At 42.0% G+C, this 24,598-nt stretch overlaps 1 protein-coding gene across 13 annotated transcripts in view; it reads right to left on the bottom strand.

Annotated features, from left to right (window-relative positions):
- The window catches only part of SAMD12 (sterile alpha motif domain containing 12), a 455,621-nt gene that overhangs the window by 428,588 nt on the left and 2,435 nt on the right, over window positions 1-24,598 (bottom strand). For 7 of the 13 annotated variants that reach the window (XM_042254362.2, XM_042254363.2, XM_042254366.2 and 4 more), the window contains exon 2: window positions 6,454-6,657. The exons of the other annotated variants lie outside the window; for them this stretch is intronic. In XM_042254362.2, the coding sequence (XP_042110296.1) occupies window positions 6,454-6,657 (204 nt within the window). The remainder of the gene's footprint in view (window positions 1-6,453; window positions 6,658-24,598) is intronic. 13 annotated transcript variants of the gene reach the window in all.

Genomic DNA, 24,598 nt, shown 5'->3' with positions numbered 1-24,598 from the left:
AGGGGATATATGTATGCCTATGGCTGATTCATGTTGAGGTTTGACAGAAAACAGCAAAATTCTGTAAAGCAATTATCCTTCAATAAAAATTAAATTAATTAAAAAAAATTTTTTTAAAAACCTAAATGAAAAAAAATCATGAAGATGAGACAGGATAATCTGGGAGCAGATTATGAGAGAGTAATGTCTTGAGTATTAGGATAAAAGGTAATATTTTTCACTAAACAGTTGGAAAAGCAAGATTTTGAGCAGGGAGAAATTAGCTAATATGTTTCAGGAACATGGATGACTATGATGAGATCATTCACATGTTGATATGCATGTGGCCTTCAGATACAGTTCAAAGGTGAAAGAGTCACTCACTCATGTCTCACTCTTTGTGACCCAATGGACTGTAGCCTGACAGGCTCCTCTGTGCATGGAATTCTCTAGGCAAGAATACCTGAGTGAGTAGCTATTCCCTTCTCCAGGGGATCTTATCTACCCAGGAATCGAACCTGGGTCTCCCTCATTGCAGGCAGATTCTTTTACCACCTGAGTCAAAGATACAGTTTAAGTCTCATTAAAACCCTCTCCCCTATCCCAACACATACTTGTATTACTTCATCTGAACTCCCAAAGCTTTCTTTCATGATTCAGGGCAGTATGCTACCACTTCAGGTCACCACTCAAAAGTTAGGCATCAAATGGATCATGTCGTTAATTATCAACATCATTACCTTTGTTGCTTTCAGTACTGGGCTCACCATAAGGACTATGAACAATGCCTGCTGGTAGAAGTCAACACATACTCCACTGCCCTTACGTTCCCACCTGTGAGCCCTACCACTGAGCACTGGTGGGTGTGCATGTTGTAGACATGTTAAGCATACACACGCACACTGCCCTAGGAGACAATGACGACAAAACCACAAGCGAATAGCAGCGAGTGCGAGTGAATATTTGAGAAAGGATTTATATTCCCACTTAGCTCTTCGAATCAGACAATGCTTCTAAAATATTTTAGCAGTGTCTTCACTGATTGGTCTAGCTCTTCTTGGCTGGTATACAAACAAAAACAATGCTAAAGAATATTCTCTGAAAGATTAGCAATTCATTTTATGGTGGTATAAATTATTTCTAAAGATGCTTCTAGTCAGTTCTCAATATGACAGCAATTAAAACATTGTAAACACCAACTGTTACACTATCTCAGTCTCTCCTTAAGATTAGAGAGGAGAAGGGAGTGGGGATCAAGCACATAAAGTTCAGTTCACAGAAACTTATCAATCCAACTGTTTGCCTTCTTGGCTGCTGCTATTAAAAACCACGAGAAAAAAGGTACTGCTCTAAGTTTGTACTTTCCAATTTCAGCGGAATCCTCAGGCTTTGCCCCACCTTCAACCAGCCTACTCATTCCTCCCAAAAGTCTATTGACATGCTCGTCTCACCCTATATAATACTCTTTCCTCAACTCTGTTGTGAATATATTGACAAACTTTTCTTTTCCCACTTCCAGACATTAGATTGTTACATAGTCCACTGTTGTTTCTAATTTAGGTCAACCGACCTGGGCACTTTTCTAAGCACTTAAGGATGCTAGGGTGGATCAGATTGCCTTAGTTGTTGTGTCCAACTCTGTGACCTCATGGACTATAGCCCACCAGGCTCCTCTGTCCATGGGATTTTTCACACAAGAATGCTGGAGTGGGTTGTCATTTCCTTCTCCAAGCACTCATGCTGCTAGGGTGGATCAGATTACTGCTTGATAAACATTCGCTCTCCTACCCTCGGAGCAGAATACGTTCCTATACGATGACTCTGGTCTTGACCATGTGAGTTCATTTGGCCAGTGGCTGTGAGTGTAGGAGATATGAGCAACAGAGTTCAGCATGCTATGAAGTTTGCTTGGCTTCACATGCACCTGTCATAAGCAGGGAAAGGGCATGCCTAGAGGCAACTGCTCTTTCAAACTTTGCCCTAGGATGAGACACACAGAGTAGAACGGATGCCAGCCTCTCTTAGCCGAGAGGTAGACAGAACTAGAGAAGGTGGCAGGTGCCAGACCCACAGGAGTCTGAAAGCCACAGTAGGATTCTGCTCTTTATCCCAAGGCCAGTGGGGACCTTTCAGGATGCAGCTTCTAGGGAAAGTCTTCTCCCTCCCATCCCGGTGCTGTTTGAGGTCCCTTTAATTCCCATGTTGTTATGGAAGCACAACTGTGCTGTTACACAGCACAATGATTGTTTATGCATTTACCACAACACCAATGCCAATTTCTCTCCTTACAATGGTAACTCTAATTCAAGCAGGAGACAGTAGTGACTAAGCTCTGGGAACGTCAATGAGAGTTTAGAGGCACCGATATTTGCCTCGATGGGTTTCACCCGCTTTGAACACGTGACCTAAACATTTCTGCAACAGGATAAGAGAAAGACATCCAGAGGGAGGGGAGCAATCCACAAGAGCCATGCCTATCTCGGAGCAGATTCTGAAGGCTGGCTCTGTGGGCAGCAGAAGGGAATCTGAGAAGCAGCTGGTGCTGGAGGAGGTGGCTCTGCCAGCTGATACTAAAATAAACCGGGGACTAGCAGGCATTTCATCAGCCATCAACCCTCTGCCCCTTTGTACACGGCTGACTCCTTGTTATTCAGGCCTCCACTGCAGCAGCATCTTCTCGGCGAAGACATTCCTGACCACAAAATCTAAATGGCTTCCCAGGCAAATACCACCCCATCACTCCATTTCAGTTCTCAAACACATAGCACTAGGTGCTCTCTGATACAGAATTGTGGATGTGTTTACTGCCCAACTCCAGAAATAAAAAAAGTAAGTCATGAGACAAAGGAGCCTTGCCTGTGTCATTGTTATAACCCTAGCACAGGGCCTGGTTCATGCAGCAGCATTTGGCAAATACCTGTTAAATGAGTAAGTGAATGAATGAATGGGCTTGTCCTCTTTTACACACCTCCTTGTCTCTGGTATTTGTTTTCCTCTGCAAGACTGCTTCGAATGTTCCTTTTTAACAGGAATCTTCAAAGTCCATAAATGCATGCAAGGTTTAACACGTATGTATGTCTCTATTTTTCTGGGTAAAGAAACACTAGCTATCAGAGAATGAAAAGATCAGTACCTGCTGTGGACTGAATTGTGACCCCCCTACACAAACACACACAAATTCATATGCTAATGTTTTAAGCCCCAATGTAACTATACTGGGAAACAGGACCTTTAAAGAGGTAATCAAGGAAAAATGAGGCAATGAAGGTGAGCCCTAATCCAACATAACTGGTGCCCTTATTTAAAAACAACAACAACAACAAAAAAAAAAAAACAAACAAAAAAAACAACTACCCTTTACTTGAGTAAGTAGGTAGGCTATATTCCTTACATACATCACCCAAATTTGGCTGGATGATGAATGATAGAATCACCTCATTTATTCATTCCCCAAATCTGGATGGACAATAGAATTGTTCCCATTTCTTAGACCAGTAAATGAAGTTAGGATCTAAGCCCAGTCAATGGGTCACCTTAGCTACACATTACAGTCACTTGGAGAACTTGTTAAATCATTCTTACTTAGCCAACCAGAAAGAGCTCCCAAGTTCATTGGTCCTCGAAGAGCCCAGGCATCTCGTCCTTCTAATGAAGAGACAGAATTAAGAACCCCTGAAAAAGGCAATCACAATTCCCAGATCTTGTGATAGTCTGCCTCTCCAGGTACTCATTGCAACTACTACTGTATGACTGTCAAAGGGCTCCTGCTCATGGCATGCTCAGTGAATCTTGGTTATTTTGTCCCAGTCCACCTCCATCCTGTTTCCACAACAGCCCAATATTTCCTTGGGGATAATGCCCTCCCCTCCTCTTTCCACTCCTTATGGTTCAGGGGGGATGTCACCAATTCCTGAGCTCAAGCACAGGCACTGGCCCTAAACCCCTCAGCACAGTCCCTTACCCTTGATCACATGACCTCTGCTGTCCAATCAGAGAGACCTCTGCACTTGTGAGGGATAAGATGTGTCCACAGGAGGCTATGAGGCAGGAACTGCTATGGCAGTCCTGACCTCCCAAGATGAAAGCCACCGTGTGAACAGGGCTACCACAGCAGAGGAGCCAAAAGAGAGACAGATTTCAGGTGACATAACTAGAAACCTAGCCTTGGGAAAGGTTTCATCCAGATCTGCACCCAGGCTTCTTAGTTGGGGGAGCCAGTATAAAGCCTGTTTGTACTCAAGCCTGGTTGAGTTAGGCTGGGTTTTCTAAGGCTGAAATTCATATCACACGCGTCACATCAAACACACTCCTATTCTCATGACTACAAGGGTCTTCAGATGTCAGTGGAGTGGTTTTTGAACTGTGTGTTAGGTAAAGAACTGGGATTTTTATCCTAAGTTCAACAGGGTGCCTCTTGAGGGTTTTAAGCAAGCAAACTGCCATTTCAAATTTTTTCTAAAAAGTTATCCTGTATCTCTGTAAGCAACACATTTGGGAGGCTCAAAACTAGAGTGAGAAACCCTAAGATTAAGGCTCTTGGGTTCTCCAGGTGAGAAGAGATGAAGACCTAAGTTAGGACAAAGGTAGTGAAAATGAGAGGGCATGTGTTTGTAAATTATTTAGATCAGGGGTTGATTAGCTTTTACTGTCAAGGGTCTGGATAGTAAATATTTACAGCTTTGCTAACCAGACAGTGTTGCAATTGCCCAACTCTGCCACAGCAGTACAAAAGTGAATGTTGCTCAGTCATGTCCAACTCTCTGTGACCCTGGGGACTACATAGTTCACGGAATTCTCCAGGCCAGAGTACTGGAGTGGTTAGCTGTTCCCTCCTCCAAGGGATCTTCCCAACTCAGCGATCAAACCCAGGTCCCCTCCATTGCAGGCAGATTCTTTACCAGTTAAATCACCAGGGAAGCCCAAGAATACAGGAGTGGGTAGCCTATCCCTTCTCCAGCAGATCTTCCCGACCCAGGAATCAAACCGGGGTCTCCTGCATCACAGGCGGATTCTTTCCCAGCTGAGCCACCAGGGAAGCTGCAGTACAAAGGCAGCAATAAATCCATAAACTAATGAGCATAACTCTGTCCTAGGATGGTCGTTTGCCAGACCCTGACTTAGATAGTAAAATGGGTCAAACCTGGTAACTGACTGGAAGAGGAAAAGGAAAAGTCAAGTTGCTGGGTTTCTGCATCTTTATATTCTCAGTGTTTGGTCCCAGGATCATAAACTCATTGAGTCAGAGGAGGAGAGAAACTTATTAAAATTATATAGTTTAACCACCTCATTTTATTGGTTGTGATATTGAGGGCAGGTGCCTCTGATGTAGCAACTAGTTAGCAGAATTTCCAACTGGCTTCAGCAGTGCCTCTGTTGCACTCAATTGTTCTTTTCCGTGCCTTTTCCAAGGGAAAAGATAAAGGTTTCCCTCTCTGCCTTGAGACCACCATGTTATATGTAATAAAAATTATTGTCTATTTAATAAGCAATGCTAGGCATCTATCATGTGTTCTAGGGCCACTGAGAGACTGCCTCCCATCTGGAAACCTTAAAAATCTTATCTTTGTTTCACACATTTTCCCCAAGCCATTTTTGTGCTTCTGACTTTCTTTTTTAAAGATCTGATACTTTTTTAAAAAAGGGTTGTGAAACATACATCACACTTCTTTGCTCTAAGGATTATTCACTTTCTAATCTGAACAATGTTTTATGTTAAAAGCATATAAAGAATTTATTTAAGCCAAGAACTAAAGCACTGCTTATTCAGCCTCATGACAAGAAAAGAATAAATCACAGACATGTATTATCAGAATATAACCACAGTTGACTCCAATTGAAGACCAAAAAAATCTACTATGAGGCAAGTAAAATGCCTTATGCCTGCTATGCAAAACCAAAAACCATACAAAGAAAACGCCTAGAAGAAAATAGGCCAAATACTGACAGTGGCTGTCTTTCAAAGTTAGGTCCCTGGATAATATTTTTTTCTTTCTACTTTCCAAAGGGTATATGTAATAAATGTGTAATTATAATTATTTTAAAAGGTTAAATTGACTGGTAAGGAAATGCTTCTATGTTGCATTTTTTTTATTCTTGAATTTCTAATAGTATCTTTCTCTAGGATAGTAACAGAATATAGCTAATTATGTAAAAAAAATTTTTTTTAAACCTTCAGGCTTGCAACAAACTATGCTTTTAGGTCTTTGTAACTGGATAAATAATTTTTTAAAATAAAGCTTTGTTAACTGGGTAATTTATTTTCCTTCATACATAGTGAGTGATTCTTCTTTATGTAATTCCAGACACCACACTCTCCCCATTATGACCCTGTTTCCCTGTACAGTACCCTTTTTTTTTCCCTCTCATCTCCTGACAAACCCAACATGGTTGGCTGACTGAGTCTAAGTTCAAGCTTTTCTGAAAGATTATCTTTAAACATGGACTCACTGCCCTCAGGGGAGAGGTCTTGCTCACCTCCTTCTTCTTTCAGGGAGTCTTGACCTACTGGCGGCTCCCTGAGACTGGGAACCCAGATGTTCAGACAGACGACAAAGGCGTCACCACAGAGCACGTGGTCATGCCAACAGGCGAGTCCTCTGGGTTCCACAGTTGGCTCTTCCAGAGAGGCCAGCTCAGCATCACCCAGCTCTCCTCCATTTCCACCCCAATGATGAAGAACTGGTGGGAAGACACAGAGGACAAGCGAGGAGAAAAAGCTAGGTCAGAACGGAAAGAGGCAGCTGTGGGAGACCCATGGGGACGTCTCTCTAAGTTCAAAAAGACCCAATCAGCAGAAAGGAGCAGATGGGCAAGTCTCTAGGAAGCAGTCAGCAGAACATGTGCTTAAATCAAGTTCCAAAATGCCGCCATCTGAACACACAAGGGTCTGCAGGTTCCTAAGAGGAGCAGCTTTGTGATCTGAGCCAGCACTTTTCCACTCACCTTTTCCAGGCTGACTTATAGCTGGCTGCCACTTCAACAACCACCCCTGGTCTCAAATATAAAATACACTTTTACCCCAAGAAGTTCCATAAACAGAACACTCTCTCTTTCAGGGTTGCCTCTATTAATGTGTTAGTTTGCCTGACTGCTTTTGTCAAATCTGAGTGGTTATATGCACACTAGAGCACTAGGATGGAAGTTACGAAACTTAAGGCTTTCTTCTCACCCCATTGTACATTGTTCAAAAAGCCTGATGTGCTGAGAAAAATATGAATTCAGACAACAATTGTTTTCTGAGCACCTACTATGCACCAGTTATTCTTTTAGGAACTCATACACACACACACACACAGGTTATAATCGTAGTGGAAGAAAATTTCTGGTTAAAAGCATCCTCTTTGGAAATGGGTATTCATAGAAAATCTACGCTTAGATTGCCAACTTTTTTAAAAATAATAAAATATACCTAGATAATGGAAGTTAATTGGTGACAAGGCTTATACTCAGCAATCAGATACTAGAGTTTGAATACTGGGTCTTCTGAGTAATTAACCAGCCCAGCCCAATTAAAAACAAACCGACACCTACAACAACAACAAAAAAACCCCTAGAAGTCCTGACATAAGATGACCCACTCCCTTGTCCTAAAAAATATTCAGCCAATTCATCTTACAATGAAAACCATGACTGACAGACCCAATTCAAAGAGATCTTCCTAATTTTTAGCATGGGCTATTTAAATATAAGGAAAGCCTAATATCTACAAACATCTGACAATATCCAGTCAAAAAAGACTAGAATGACTAGAAAGAAAAGTGCACTGGAAGAAATACAGAGTGAAATAAATTTCAGTTGAAAAAATAAAAATGTTAGCATTAATATCCTCAATAAAATATAAAAAGATTACATCCACAAAACAAGATTAGGATGCTATAAAAACTTCAGAAAACTAAAAAAAAATCTCTTTGAAAAGTTAAAAATGATAGTAGAAATTATAAGTGCCATAGAAGTTTGAAAAATTAATCTACCAGAAAACAGAACAAAAAGAACAGAGACGAGAAATAGGAAACACAGATTTCAAAAATAAAAACCAGTCCAGGAAATTTATCATCTCAAAAATAGCAGCCAGAGAAATAAAGAACAGAATGAATTGGATAAAAGGAAATCAAATAAATAATTCAAAAAACTTCCCAGAAATGAATGACATGAGTTTCTACTTTAAAAAACCACTAAGTACACAATGCAATGGATAGAAATAGACTCACACCAAAGCATATTCTCATCAAGCTTCTCAGCACTAGAAATAGAAAAGATTTAATAATTTCAAAAAAATGTGTATTTCATACCAATGATCAAGAATGGTGAAGCTTCAGATTTCTCAAAACCAGGACTGGAAACTAGAAGATATTAGAGGCTTCAACATTGGGAGGGAAGGCAATGTTCAACTTATTTTTAAAAGCCTAATCAATTTATCAGTTAAATACAAGGGCAGAATATATACCTCATCAGATACGAAGTTCTCCAAAGTATGCTTGCCATGTACCTTTTCTCAGGAGGTAACAGGGGGATGGGATCCATCAGAACAAAGGCGGAAACAAAGTAAGAGATAGATCTAGGGTCCTAGAAGAGGGAATATAACACAGACGCCAAGAAAGGCAACCCAAGGAGACTGGCGAAAGGAAACCGAAACACGGCAGCTCTAAAGCAAGTCTAGAGATGGACTTCCTTAAAACCAGCCAGAATTCTTTGGGGAAATTTTTCTTCAATGAGAAGAGATTGACAGAATACCATATGAATGCATGGAGAAGAGTTTAACAAACAAATTTTTGTTTGGAATTAGTGATAAGTTTATAGGACATTAAGAAAACAATCCCTCATTTTAAGCAATTTTTTAAAGAAAATAACTCATTTTGAAATTAAGCTAACAAAACTAATAAAATCCCGTTTATAAAGTGCTTAATATACTTCCTTGCACATAGTAAGTAGTCAAAGAATTTAGACACTATGATGATGTTCTTAAATATACATACATATACAGGCTTCATTCTGTTTCTTTTATTAAGTAGCCTCATACAGATACTTAACCAAAGCGTGTTTCCTCATATGCAAAGTGGGGATACATATATTGTAGCAGGCATTATAAAAAATGATTATAAGCCACAATCCTTGGTGTACAGTAAACCCTTAATAAATGGCAGAGAATATCTGTCTATATTCACTTATTAAAAAAAATGGGCATGACTCACTGTCTGAAAATGTAACCCTAATTTACAAGTATCTAACACTTAGAGGGCTTCCCAGGTGACTCAGTGGTAAAGAATCTGCCTTAAATGCAGGAGACGTGGGCTCGATCCCTGGGTTGAGAAGATCCCCTGGAGGATGAAATGGCAACCCACTCCAGTATTCTTGCCTGGAAAATTCCATGGACAGAAGAGCCTGGACTATTTGTCCATGGGATGGTAAACAGCTGGACAAGACTGAGCATTCAGGCAGCACTTGGAGGACACAGTTACGTAGTAGCTGAATATAAAAATAACAGTAATTCTGAATGTTTACATGATCAAAGATTTTAGAACGTTAAGAATAAAGATGGCTGAACATCCTCCATAGGATAAACAAGAATACATCAATGAGACATTAGGGCAGTGGTCCTCAACCTTTTTGGCACCAGGGACTGGTTTTGTGAAAGGCAATTTTTCCACAGACTGGGGTTGGGGGGGATGGTTTCCAGATGATTCAAGTGCATTACATTTATTGTGTCCTTTACTTCTATTATAATTACATCAGCTCAGATCAACAAGCATTAGATCCTGGAGGTTGGGGACCACTACATTAGGGAATAACTAGATAGACAGATTTAGGAGACCAAGATGAAACTTCAGAAGCAAAGGTAGAAAACCTTGTTAAAAGAACATTTTTAAGAATAAAAGGAAATGAAGTGAAGTTGCTCAGTCATGTCCGACTCTTTGCGACCCAATGGACTGTAGCCTACCAGGCTCCTCTGTCCATGGGATTTTCCAGGCAATATTACTAGAGTGGATTGCCATTTCCTTCTCCAGGGGATCTTCCCCACCCAGGGATCGAACCTGGGTCTCCTGCATTGAAGGTAGATTCTTTACCATCTGAGTCACCAGAGAAGACTGAAACACATACACCTTTCATTATAAAACGTATTTTCTATGGTTGTGACCTTGACAATAACCATCAACAAATTACAGGACTAGCGCTGTGATGATACCTTGAGAAATGTGGACAGTTACATATCTGTTGCCCTGTCAAGAGCTCTAATCATTGTCCTCAGTAGTGCTGCAACTGAAGAGAATGAAACTGAGCATCATGCCTACAGACATTTTTTAAGAACAGAAGGGGGCAGAAGAGAGAAGGCAATGGCAACCCACTCCAGTACTCTTGCCTAGAAAATCCCATGGATGAAGGAACCTGGTAGACTGCAGTCCATGGTGTCGCTAAGAGTTGGACACGACTGAGCAACTTCACTTTCCTGCATTGGAGAAGGAAATGGCAACCCACTCCAGTGTTCTTGCCTGGAGAAATCCCAGGGACGGTGGAGCCTGGTGGGCTACCGTCTATGGGGTTGCACAGTCAGACATGAATGAACCAACAGCAGCAGCAGCAAGGGGGCAGAATAAAATTACACCAGGTACAGTCAATTACCTACATAAAGTCAAGGAAGAAATATAAACTCTCCCAGGGTGATCTACTGGGTGTATCACGGTGGCCTCCTTGTTTAATAGCAACAGAATGGGCACTGAAGTCATCTGAATTGGTGGTTGAATTCTTGATCCATCATTTACCAACTGGTCACCCTGTTTGTTTAACCTATACTCTGAGCACATCATGAGAAATGCCAAACTGAATGAGTTACAAGCTGGAATCAAGATAGATGGGAGAAACACCAACAACCTCAGATATGCAGATGATTCCACTCTAATGGCAGAAAGCAGGGAGGAACTAAAGAGCCTCTTGCTGAGGCTGAAGCAGAGTGAAAGAGCTAGCTTAAAACTAAGATCATGGCATCTGGTCCCATTCAGTCCAGTTGCTCAGTCGTGTCCAACTCTTTGCGACCCCATGAATTGCAGCATGCCAGGTCTCCCTCTCCATCACCAACTCCTGGAGTTGACTCAAACTCACATCCATCAAGTCTGTGATGCCACCCAGCCATCTCATCCTCTGTCGTCCCCTTCTCCTCCTGCCCCCAGTCCCTCCCAGCATCAGTCTTTTCCAATGAGTCAACTCTTCGCATGAGGTGGCCAAAGTACTGGAGTTTCAGCTTTAGCATCATTCCTTCCAAAGAACACCCAGGACTGATCTCCTTCAGAATGGACTGGTTGGATCTCCTTGCAGTCCAAGGGACTCTCAAGAGTCTTCTCCAACCTCATGGCAAATAAATGGGGAGAAGGTGGAAGCAGTGACAGATTTCCTCTTCTTGGGCTCTAAGATCACTGAGGATAGTGACTGCAGCCATGAAATCAGAAGACGATTGCTTCTTGGCAGGAAAGCTATGACAAACCTAGACGGTGTGTTGAAAAGCAGAGATATTCCTCTGCTGAGAAAGGTCTGTATAGTCAAGGCTATGGTCTTCCCAGTGGTCACATACGGTTGTGAGAGCCAAAGAATTGATGCCTTGGAACTGTGGTGCTGGAGAAGATTCCTGAAAGTCTCTTGGACAGCAAGGAGATCAAAGCAATGAGTTTTGAGGGAAATCAACCCTGAATACTAGTTGGAAGGACTAATGGTGAAGCTGAAGCTCCAGTATTTTGGTCATCTGATGTGAACAGCCAACTTAGTAGAAAAGACCCTGATGCTGGGAAAGATTGAGGGCAGGAGTAGAAGGAGGTGACACTGGATGAGATGGTTGGATGACATCACCAACTCAATGGACATGAATTTGAGCAAACTCTGGGAGATAGAGAAGGACAGGGCAGCCTGGCATACTGCAGTCCATGAGGTCACAGAGTCAGACACAACTGGGTGACTGAACAATGCACAACAATGATTTGGGGGAAGTTATTTAATCTGTCTGGGCTTTAATTTTGTTATGTACGAAATGAATATTAACTACCATCTTGTAGGGTTACTGGAACAGTCAGAGGATTTAAGACTACCAGTATGGCCTGGACTCCAATCCATCAGTAAAGTCCTTGTCTATTAACAACCAATAACAGCTATATCAGTATATGTTGGCTGAGCAGCAGTCCCAGCTGCTAATATCAGCAAGTGCCTAATAAATGTTAACTATTCTTATTCTTAGTTTCTTATTCCTGTTTTCATATTTTTTTCTTTCTAGGGTAAATAGGAAAATTTTTCATACCTGAAAAGTGTTTGTTTAAATATTACTTTCATAAGACTATTTAGAAGATACAGTTATAGTGAATCAATAAAATACTAGGAGAGAGAAAGAGAAACTTATCACTTGAGCCAAGGATTAGAGGCCTCCAGGGAAGTCCACGACTTCAGGTTCCATTCTGGCTGCCTTCACTCATAACTGAAGAAAATTCTTGCTCCCTTTTAGAGTATCCCACTTCAAAGTAGGCACTGTACCATCCCTTCCAAATCATGGCAGCAAACAGAGGCCATAATAAAAAAGACTTGAGATGCTGAGTTCTAAATCTGAGCTCCGTCACTAATGAGTTATGGGGCCCTGGGCAAGAGAGCCTTCGCATCCTAATTTATGAAACGGGAACAGGAGCACCTGGTCCAGCTGCCAATAGGTCAGCTGTGGCTCCAACGAGAGGCTGTACTCGGGAAGGCAAGCCAGAGTAGTAGGATTGCAATGATGAAGGCCTGGGGTGAGCCCCAGCAAACGTGCTGTGCCAAAGCCAAGCAACTGAATTTCAGTTAAGAAACCCTGGCCAGGCAAAGCAGGTCAGAGGGAGGCAGGAGCTTCGTGGGTTTGTAGAGAGGCACTTAGCAAGCAATAGACGGAACATTAGCTGGGGAAAAGCACTCTCCCTTATCATTAGAATCAGGGACAATGGCCTCAGCACCCTGGAAACCTAAATCTTAAGGCCTTTAAAAGCAGAAAGGAGGCAGGAGATGGAAGGAAATGGAGATGATGTTCCCATCTTGGCAAAACCGAACAGTTGGCCAAGTTTATTTTCAGCATCATTTCACCTTTTTTCTTTTCACCTTTCTGACATCACTCCTACTTGCTGCTAGTTTCCTGAAACCCTGACCCCAGGCTGCAGAATCAGGGTGCCCTTGCGGTATCCGCTGGCTGGCCTCTACACCCAACCCCTGGTCCCCAGGCAAGCACCCCCCGCCCACCCCCACAAAGCCTAACCTCTCCAGAAGAGGACTCATGTTCTGAAAATTATTCCCTCTCAACATGTGAGAATTCAAAGTCCTCGATTCCATCCTTGTCCTACCTGGAATTAGTTATTACAAAATAAACTCAGGCAAGAAATGGTTACTGTCCCACTGACAATGTCAGTGGATGTCCTTAGAGATCATCCTTTAAAAAAACTTCATTGATATAACTGACATAACAGTATATTAGTAGGTGATCATTTAAGTCTCATAATTTAAAAAATTCTGAAGATGATAATGTCTGAATCCAGTATTCCCCAAAGTGTCCTAACTAGGAAACCTGGAATGAACATCTTTTTAAGACTTTCTTTTTTTTTTTTTTAATGTGGGCCATTCTTACAGTCTTTATTGAATTTGTTATAATATTGCTTCTGTTTTAGGGTTTGGTTTTTTTGGCTGCGAGGCATGTGGGAGCTTAGCTCCCTGACTAGGAACCAAATCCACACCCCCTGCATTAGACGGTGAAGTCTTATCCACTGGATCACCAGGGAAGTCACAAACATCTTCTGTTTTTAACCAAACTGCAGTTTTACCATGAACTAGTTGAGTGACCACAAGCAAGTCACTTAACATCTCTGCACCTCTTTTGTTATTTGTAAATAGGGATGATGATGGTACCTACCTCACAAGAGTCATGTGAAGGTTAATGAATTAACATGTGATAAGTTGAGAACAGTGCCTATCACAGTACAGGTAGTAATATCTTTAACAGTCATGTGTTTTATTTTATAGTTATAACATTCCTTACCTGTACCAACCACCCTTTCCAGAAAGGACACCTTCTCCAAGACATAATATATCTAAACTCTTGCTGGTGCTGATGGCCCTTGCTCTAGAGGTTACCCCTTTTATCCTTTGTATCTTCAAAATCTCCCTCTCCACTGGGTCAATTCACACACAAACTAGAAACACTCTCAAATATTTCATAGTTTGAACTGCTTCTCACCTACATGAGACCCCCTTGTTTTCCTTCTTCCAACTTTTCACAATATTTACAACTCCCTTGACCTCTCCCTTTCCACAACTCCCTTTCCTTTCCACTTTCACACTTCTTTCCATTTCTTGATGATACATTTGAATCAAGAGTAGCTTCCTCAACACCTCCAAAGTATTAGAATGTGGACTTGCTTCCCCATTTCATCAGAATGCTTTAAATTTTTACCAAACCACAGGGTGCTTCCCAGCACATGTCTTGCTGGCTATCTTAGTTCATCACGTGATGCTGAGACTCTCCACTCTGAAATGGTACCCCATCTTCCACTGACTGCTTCTCCTCATCTCCTTCAGCCTCCTCTTCCTTATCCTGTCCCTTAAACTGCTGGTACTGGTGATCCTGCTCAGCACACATGAAATGTCCCTGACTTACCCACCTACTCTCTTGCCTTAGACATGCACATAGAAGGATGTGCAAAGTGAACGTGTGGAAGAAAGACCTTCTAGGTGGGGAGACCAGCATAAACAATATGGTAGGGAGTCAGCACACAGCTGATCCCTGGGCCCCTCAAGTATCAGGGAAGGTTCCTAAGGGAAAGGAGTGGAGATCAGCCTGAAGCAGGAGGGCAGTGAGTCTGGAAAGGTCGCTGACTGCTAAGGAGTTTGGGCTTGATTTTACTGGCAGTAGAGTGTCCCTGAAGAGTTGGGAGTACTTATGTTGCTGCCCACCCTATAACTACACAATCTCAAATCCTATTCTTCCCCGCCCACCCCCAACTCTGAAATGTTTCTCACATCTGTTCCTCTGTTCCTTTCTTTCCCCTTATCTTATTACTTTAGCTTCTTTGGTTTTTCAATTTCTCCAGGCTGTGATCAAACTTTCCATAGAAGTTAAGTTTTAAAAAAACAGATGAACAACAAAACAAACAAACAGAAAAATGCCCTTTAAGAACATCTTCTGGGAAGTCAAGGGAAGGAGAGGACCTTTGCTGTGGGCATGGCGGCTCCTCTGATTGAAAGCAGAGCCCCCTACAGTGCCCACTCTGCCCAAGTCTATATCTTCTTTTTTTTTTTTTTTTTTTTAAGATACATTCACAAACCAAGCCTTGAATCTGAAGCAATCATAAGCCCCATGAAGGAAAGGTTGGTGGCCTTACATTCTTTTATATCACCCGGTGAGTGCTATTCACAGAACTGAGTTTATCACCAGTGCACAATGAATGTTTATTATCCAAATAGGAATGCACACTCATTTGTGCTGGGTACATAAGTGAATCTGGAAACCCACAGGGATAAACAGCAGCAACAAAAACCCTAAGACCTCAGGCTCTTACACAGAAGGAAACTAAAGTGCAGAGAGCCGAGATCAAGACAAATATCTCATTAGAGATTTGATCTACAAAACCTGGAAGAGTTTTCCCTACTGTAGAGCCCAAATAAGCAATGTTTTGTTTATTACACTGTTTTATTCTTCCCCTTAAATTATCAACATTTCCAACAAACAGCTAGTAAAGTAGAGCCAAACTACCAAACTGAAACAAACTCAGAAAGCAACACAGGACTGTGAAAAAGCTTCCCTGGTGGCTCAGTTGGTAAAGAATCTGCCTGCAATGCAGGAGACCTGGGTTCGATTCCTGGGTGGGGAAGATCCTTTGGCGAAGGAACAGCTACTCCCTCCAGCATTCTGGCCTGGAGAATTCCATGGACTACATAGTCCAAAGGATTGCAAAGAGTCAGACACAACTGAGCGATTTTCAGTCTCCCTGGAACATGGCAAAGTTGGCAGCAAAGCCCAGTCCCACCACCAATTAGCTGTGTGGCCTTGGAGAAATTTCTTATCTTCTCTGAACCTAAAGTCTCTCAGCTATGGGCTGGGAAATCAACTATCTCATTGCATTATGAAAACTAATGTCTGGAGAAGACTCTTGAGAGTCTTTTGGACAGCAAGGAGATCAAACCAATAAATCCTAAGGGAAATCAACCCTGAATATTCACTGGAAGGACTGATGCTGAAGCTCCGATAGTTTGGTCATCTGATGCAAAGAACTGACTCATTGGGAAAGACCCTGATGCTGGGAAAGATTGAAGGCAGGAGGAGAAGGAAGTGACAGAGGATGAGATGGTTGGATGGCATCACTGACTCAACAGACATGAGTTTGAGCAAACTCAGGAGATGGCAAAGGACAGGAAAGCCTGTGTGCTGCAGTCCATGGGTCGCAGAGTCAGACAAGACTTTGCAACTGAACAACATCGGGAGAGTGGCCATCAAGAGGCTGGCTTAGAGTAACCAGTAGTAACTAATGAAAAGACGTTAATCTTTCTGTTTACTAAACAAATAGTTGTATGCTTTCTATGTGACAGACATAGTTATTGGCACTAGAGATTAATCAGAATATATTTTAAAAAAGTAAAATGGCTGTTCTAAAGAAGATCTAAATAAAGATAAAAAAGATCTTTATTCCCTGGAGAACAGAATGACAGCCCCAGTCCCCTTTCCCAAGAAAAATACAATATCCATATACATATTGTGCATATGGTTTAAGGGGGTCAAGGATTCCATGAGACCTTCAGTCCTCTCTTGTGATTTTAGATTAAGATTTAGATTAAGAATCTTGCCCCCACACCAGCATCTCCAAATATACTTACTAAGAATGACTCAGGCCATGCGTTAGATTCAAGGCCCCATTTCTGACTCAAAAAAATACCACCCAAGGGAGGAGAGGAGGAACGTGGATGTTATCAAGTGCCCCAGAGGAATCTCATTACTAAGGAAACACTATCTAAGCAGATTGGTCTTCAGAACACTTGTTTTTCCTAAGCTTATCCACGGTATTACAGCACTATAAATCAAATTCTGCTAGAGACTGGCATACATTGGATCCTCAGTAAATATCTATGAGTGTAAAATGAAGACTATTTCACTTCTAAGCTATAGGAAGTAAATGCTAAGTAAGTAAGTGAAGTCACTCAGTCGTGTCCAACTCTTTGCGACCCCGTGGATTGTAGCCTACCAGGCTTCTCCGTCCATGGGATTCTCCAGGCAAGAATACTGGAGTGGGTTACCATTTCCTTCTCCAGGGGATCTTCTGGACCTTGGGATCTAACCTGGGTCTCCCGTATTGAAGGCAGACACTTTAACCTCTGAGCCACTAGGGAAGATGAAGTAAATGCTATACTCACCTAAATTTCCAAGATGCCTTAACACCAAAGGGCAATCCTATAGTTTATTCAGGCAGATTTAATTTAAAACTTTTTTTTCACTGTGGTTATCTCAGAGAGCAGAAAACAAACAGAAAGCAAAAACTAAGGCATCACAGAGTACCGACACACACCTGGTTCTAGCCTCAGAGAGGGAAGGAAAAAAAGGGTGATGACTCAGCCAAGACCAGGAAGTAGATGTCCATTTCTTGGCAACTGGTTGCTCTTTTTCCTCCAGCTGTAAACCACTGTCATCATGGGGGAAATAAGCAACTCAACAAAATTAAGTGCAACGTTCATCTACTGAAGCCTGGTTAATATTAAATTTTCACCTCTATGTAATACACAGGCACCTTCTCAAAAACAAACACAAAAACCCTACATTGACATTTTACAACCTCCAACAGGGTAGCACTACATTAAAGCAACCATGTATCATACAAATTCTGGGCTATTCCAAATTCAAATACCCCAAAGACCACTGGGAAATTCTGAAAATCCTAATGCATCCATAACCAAATTATAACTCCAAAACCATGTTTTGCACTTGGAAGCGATTCTGTGGGAAAGCCCTCCATCTAATTTGTGGCTGAGCAAAATCTGGTCTTTGCAGGTGAATCAAGCACTGCTCCCACTGTATAAAGGGAGAGCTCATGAAAGACCCAATTTTCAATCAGATCACACACAGCCACACTTAAAATTTAAATCACTAGAGATCGAATCAATTAACCTTTTCTTAGGCTTCATAAAATGGAGTCCTTGGCTCCACCGGAAGCTCCCCTTGGCAGGCAAGACCAATTCCTTCCAGGGATAGGAAGTAAAATTTTCCTGCTCCAGTTCAATTCATCTATGGCCTCTCAAGCATGTTCTTCCCCAATTTTCCTCCAAAGGGAAGCCCTCCCTCATCTGGGCTCCATTCCTTATCTGGTTTTCCACAATAACAACCACCAAAACAAAACAACAAACAAATATCCAGAACTTGATGGCAAATTCCTGTTGCTTTTTATTATAAAGGGAATTAAACAGCTTTCTTTTGGATGTGAAACCAGTGATGTTTCCAGGCCAAATCCATCCTTGAAGTCTGGACTAACCTGGAAACCAAGATACATTTTGCCATTGCTTTACTTGCATGCTCTTCCATAATGCAATTCAGGGAACTCACTTCTGGAAAACTATTTCCTTCTAATTGTCCCCATTAACGTAATTCTCTTATTCTTGTGAGGTCCTCATTATTAGCAGATGATTAATAGAGAAAAAAATCCAAATTGAGAAAAATACATATGAGACAGTAACTCTAGAGAGCGGTTTGGCAGTTTCTTATACAGTTAAAACACACACGGACTCAAATTCTATTTGGAGCTATTCATACAAGAGAAACAACAATGTTTACACAAAAACCTGTATGCAGCTGCTAACAGTCATTTATTCATAATTACCCCAAACTGGAAACAATCTAAATATATAATTGGTAAATAACCTGTGGTACATCCATTCAATAGAATGCTTGCTATTCACCAATTAAACGGGCTGAATGATGAATTTCAAATGCATTATACTAAATGAAAGAATTCAGACTCAAATGGCAACATAGTATATGATATCATTTTATCATAGTATATGATATTTTATATAACCTGGCAAAGGCTAAAGTATAAAGACAACTCAGAACAGTATGTTAATCAGAGACTGTGAACAAAGTGTAAAGTGAACAAGAATTCTTTTCAGGGTGTAGGAATTGAACTTGATTTTCTTCATGGTTACAAAGAACTACAAAAGGTAAATTTTACTGAATGTAAATTATACCTAAATAATCTGAACTTTAAACTTTTTAAAGTACTAATGTAGAAAGAGAGGGAAGGAAATACAGAGTCAAGTTTCAAAAATTAAGAATCAAACAGTTTGAGTGATACTTGGAGAGAGAAATGGAGATGTTTATCTCCAGTTTAGTCAACTTAGATTAAAATTTTAAGTATCTGTTAATTCTTAGAATTTTTAAAAAAATCAATTTTTTTTTGTTATATAGCTCCTCCAACAAGATTCATATCTGCAAGCCAAAACATTTTTCATTTTATGTTTGACTTTTCACAGCCCATTTATAAAAGAGATCATTTTCTCCCCAAAGTATTTCAGGGCATCATTTTTCACCAGAGACTTCTCTTAATCCTTATTTGGTCTAATTCTTTCCTTGGTTCCTACCAAATCAGCATGGTAGGTCAATTTTCCCTTGTTTAATGGTTACCTGGCCTAACTAAGCCAAATCTTAATTGGGTCACAGCTGTCTCATTCTGTCAGTTTTCCAATGTTACTTTCACAGAGTCCATGAATTTTCTTCCTCTTTTGCATGATCCGAAATTTCTCTTTGCAGTCAATTTGCATGCACAATTGTATAACTAAGCAATTATCAGACTAAGAGAGCCCAACCTACAAAACTGTGGGTGTTGAGTGGAAAGTAAATTTTTGGTGGAGAGAGATTAAGTGTTGAGTCTTTAGTGAATAAACACACTCATATTATAAGGAAACTCCGGGAGATAGAGAAGGACAGGGAAGCCTAGTGCGGTGCAGTCCACGGGGTCGGAAAGAGTCAGGCACAACTTAGTGACTGCACAACAACAATTATGATCACTTTTGCTTCCTGCTGTTAATCTCATAATGTCAGGGAATCACATAATGAATAAAATCAAATACTACACTTAACAGTGAGGATGGCTTTTATTTTACCTATTATATTTTGTTGGTGTTATCCCAACTCTGAGGATCTGCATGCCTTCATTAGCAGCTAATACACAGACACTGTAATACCATTGGGCTATAAAAATGGCTTCTGGACAGAATAGCACCAAACACCTTCCAGAGCATCAGCAGCAGCTGAGGAACAAAGGAACTGAACCAGCTGGTTCCTCCCAGCACCAGGTGCCCTGGGAAAAAGGCTGCAAAGAGAAGGCAGTGAGGCAGCCCCCTGTCACCCAACAACCACCACCCCTGTGTGCTCTTCCCTTGGGAGGCAAGCTATACGAGCAGCTTCTTGCACCCACACTTTAGAAAAATCAGACTAAATATAGCCGAGTGTGCTCTCATGAGCCAGCTCTGAGCTGGTAGTGCTGTGACATCCATATCAGAAAATTCGGGAGGAATCAGGAGAGCACTTTTCCTAGCTCACTCTTGTGACAAAAGGACCACAGGCAAGATCCAACTGGGCTGCAGGGAGTGCTAGAGGTCTGGCCAAGCGGATGATGCAGCCCATAGAAAAAGGAACATACCAGACGTGACAGGCGCATGCCCGTTCACCACCGTGCCCATAGAGGACTAAACAGCCACAAAGCTAGAACTTGGTTGGGGGGAACGCCGTTAGGGAACACACATCCCACTCACAGCCCTCTGTTCTATGTCCTTCCCCCATGCCCCAATCATGAGTATTGTGTTCCAAAGCTCACTCAAAGGCGGTCCCCTTGGTTAGGTCATCCCATCCAGCTCTGAACTAAATGCTCTGTCTGTTCTCAGACCTCCCACGTTATGTTGCTTGTACTTTTATTTAGCACTTGTATCATTCAGCTTTCATCTGAACCCGTCTCCAGCCAAGTGGACACAGGGGAAGGCTAAGCTTTCTTCTTTATGGACTCCCCCCCAAATTTAGTAGAGTTCCTTGCACACAGGCAATGTTCTCCAGCTTATTAACAGCAAATGCCCAATGCGAGAGAAAGAGAGTCCGCAATTTTCTCCTCTTTCTCCTAATTCACCAAATGTACAATGTCTGATGCTTACCCCCCAGGGAACAGGAACAGGTTTTGGATCCCTGGCTGCCCCTCCCGTAATGTGTCCCCAGGGCATCTACTGTGACTCACTCAGCATGTGGATGGAACACAGCTTCACTGGCTACATGTTATCACATATTCCATATGTCTTCACCTTCTCAGCACCAGCCCTGGTTCCTTCTGGCCTAAGTGCACAGCGAGACAGAAAAGAAAGAAGGGTGGCCTGAAAGGAATTAGCAAGGGTGGGGCCAGGTAAGAGTAGGATTAGACTGAAGTCCTGTCCAACCAGTCAGAGATCAGGAGAAGAGCTGGGAGCGGCAGGAAGTCAGGCTAGGGCTCCCACCTCTCCCTCGTGCACCGTCACTGGACAGGAGCCCATCCATGATGGGCTTCCATTCATCACTCTCAAGTCCTAAAACAGAGTGATTGGTTAAGCTGCTGCTGCAGGAAAGTCTTATCTTGTGGGATACAGAACAAAATAAATATTAAGAAAAGACGGAAAAAAAAAAAAAGACCCTTGGTGAAAAGTGAAATGCAGGAGACTTGAGTAGCAAGTAGCTGAACACTGACACGGATGCTACGCAGAGTCACAACGGAAGCCGGTTGACAGTTGCACTGCCTTTACAGCGTCCACTTTTGCAGATGAACGCAGCTAAGGGTTCTCCTTGGGGAGAACATATGGCCTACTGCAGAAATCAGATGCACCCATAAGCTCACCCATTCTTTCAGGCTGCCACTCATTCGTTCACCCAACCTCACAGAGAGTCTATCATGGGTCAGGCAAAAAGCCCCACCAAGGAGACGTGCACAAAAACCATGTTCCCCACATGGAAACACAGCTAGAAAAACTGGAGGTGGGCTAGCACCCAGATAGCCATCTTCCTCCTTGATTCCTGTGCCATGGGGGGCAGTCCAAAAGGAAAGCACTGCAGGTCTCTCTCCACTCTCGACGGGCTCTCCTCTGGTGAGGAGAAAACAAGTAGCATGCAAGCCTGTGAAAGGGAGCAAGGCATCCGTAGTTGGGGCCTGTCTCTCTCTGGGTCCTAGGTTCTTGCTGCAGGAGCCCATCTCCTCTCTGCAGGCCAAGCTGCCAATGTCACAGAGACAGGCGTTCCTGTAAGGGGTAAACTCTCTGCTGGGGTGCTGCTGCTGCTGCTAAGTTGCTTCAGTCGTGTCCAACTCTGTGTGACCCCACAGACAGCAGCCCACCAGGCTTCGCTGTCCCTGGGATTCTCCAGGCAAGAACACTGGAGTGGGTTGCCATTTCCTTCTCCAAAGCAGGAAAGTGAAAAGTGAAAGTGAAGTCGCTCAGTAAGTGTCCGACTCTTCGTGACCCCATGGACTACAGCCTATCAGGCTCCTCCATCCATGGGATTTTCCAGGCAAGAGTACTGGAGTGGGTTGGCATTTCCACTTTACCATCCAGCCCAAAGTCAGAAAAAAATAACTCCTGTACCCTTCTAATCAAGACAACGTCTTTATCTTGAATTGTGATTGTGACTCAGTTCAGGGCCAGCAGGGTACAGTCACTTTTCGTGACTACTTCTCTTTGCCAAGAAGTTCCAACTATCTTCTTCCTCTTTCCCCAGCCACTGTTAGGATTACTTATCCTTACAATATTTTGGTGATGGGCAGTTTTGTTACTCTTTCACAGGAGAAAAACTATAGAATGTGAGCACCGAATGACTAATCAGAGGCTATCTGATAAGTGAGCTTGTTCATTTGAGATGGAGAATGCAGAGCCCCTAGCCCAATGTCACTTACAGCACCCAGCCTTCTATTGGAAATCTTTTTGGAAGGGTGGTGAATATTGGGACTCACCTTTCTGCCATGGAAGAGGAACTATTAATTTATTAGATCTGGAATAGAAACACTATATATATCGTATTTCTCCATTCCACTTTTCTTATACAGCTGAGGATGATGCAGGGAAAGGAAATGGGGACCAAGGTAGGAAAAGTTTTCTTTTGCTCCGAAGCATTTATATTGGGTTGGCCAAAAAGTGCGTTCACTTTTTTTCCATAACGCTGTATGGAAAAACCTGAATGAATTTTGGGGCTAACCCAATACTTCACTCAAAAAAAAGTTACTAAGTGCCAAAGTGCCAGGTACCAATCTTGGAATACAGAAGTGGATACAACACTATGCCAGATGAATCTACTTTTTCCCTCTGCCTACAACTCATGTTAGAAAAGTGTCTCAATGGATACAACTGTCTCCACAGTCTCCATGGAGAATGGATTACTCTTGGTTTCTGCAGGTTACGTCCTTTCTAGAGGTCCTAGTTCTCCAGCTTAACGGAGTAATTTCTTACAACATGTTTTTAAGAAGGAAATGGATGCCAAAACAATCTCAATCTGAATGCAGACCATAACACATTCTGTGGCTGGAAAGCACAGCTTTAAGTTGCCCACAGGTATAAGACTTGGATCATAACCAGGTTAGGGACTACACCTAGGATGCTGTAATTACTTTAAAGAAAACCTAACTCAGGATAGCCATAAAATACACAGGCAGCATCTCTTTTTCAATGTAAACTCAAAGCTACAGGTTCAACAAAATGAATGAGCCACTTAATTGCTCTTAACACTTTTACAAGTTCAAGCTTACTTAAGAAAACAGGTTACACACTGCAAGAAAAAAAACAAACACCTTCTAATTTGTTACTAATTACAAAAACTGACATGAATAAGTAAAAATTCCGGGTAGAAAACAAGTTCCAAACAGTACTGCTTTTTGAAAGAAGGATGGTAATATAAATAACAGTTACGGAGAATCCACCTTCTGGGTACCCTTAATAAGCCCTTTTCTTTAATACTCACAACTTTAGTAGTACCTAAAAAGTAGTGTGCCTATTTTTTCCAGATGCAGAAACTAAATCTCAGATGTTAAGTAACATGTATTATATTTCCTATACCATTCCCACTGATGAAATTCCTTATTCTCAGTGTTTCTCAGTGAACTTGGGAAAACTGGTTGTTCCCTGGTCTTGGGTTGGGAATTTTGTATGAAAAGGCCATGCACGACAGGACATTTAGCATTGCTGGCCCAAGGGCACAAAATATCAAGCCAGACCCTGCATTATCTCAAACATGCCCTAGGCAGAAATAGCCCTCTCAGATGAAAACCACTGCTCTAGAAGAGACTTTGAGCATCGGAAGACTAAAGAGAGGGGGCACTTCCTTTAAAAGCCTCCCTACCTTCAAACCTCTCAGAAATCCTCAGAAAATTTCATGCACCCTTAGGGAGTCAGTTACAAAAGCTCCACGGATTTATTTCCCATGCATTTCATGAGTATTTGTTGAATACCTATCATGGGTCAGGTAGTATACTACAGCCTGGGAGTATAAAATGTCAAAAGCATATGGTCTCTGCTCCTAAGGGGTTGCAGTTTTACTACAGTCTAGTGAGAGACATGAACTAAGGCAAGTGTTAGGATGAATAGAAGCACAGGTGCTAAGGGAACAGAA

Source organism: Ovis aries, chromosome 9 (genome assembly GCF_016772045.2).
Source record: "Ovis aries strain OAR_USU_Benz2616 breed Rambouillet chromosome 9, ARS-UI_Ramb_v3.0, whole genome shotgun sequence".
Taxonomy (NCBI): domain Eukaryota; kingdom Metazoa; phylum Chordata; class Mammalia; order Artiodactyla; family Bovidae; genus Ovis; species Ovis aries.
Note: the sequence above shows the minus strand (reverse complement) of the source record. Positions and strands in the feature narration are given on the sequence as shown.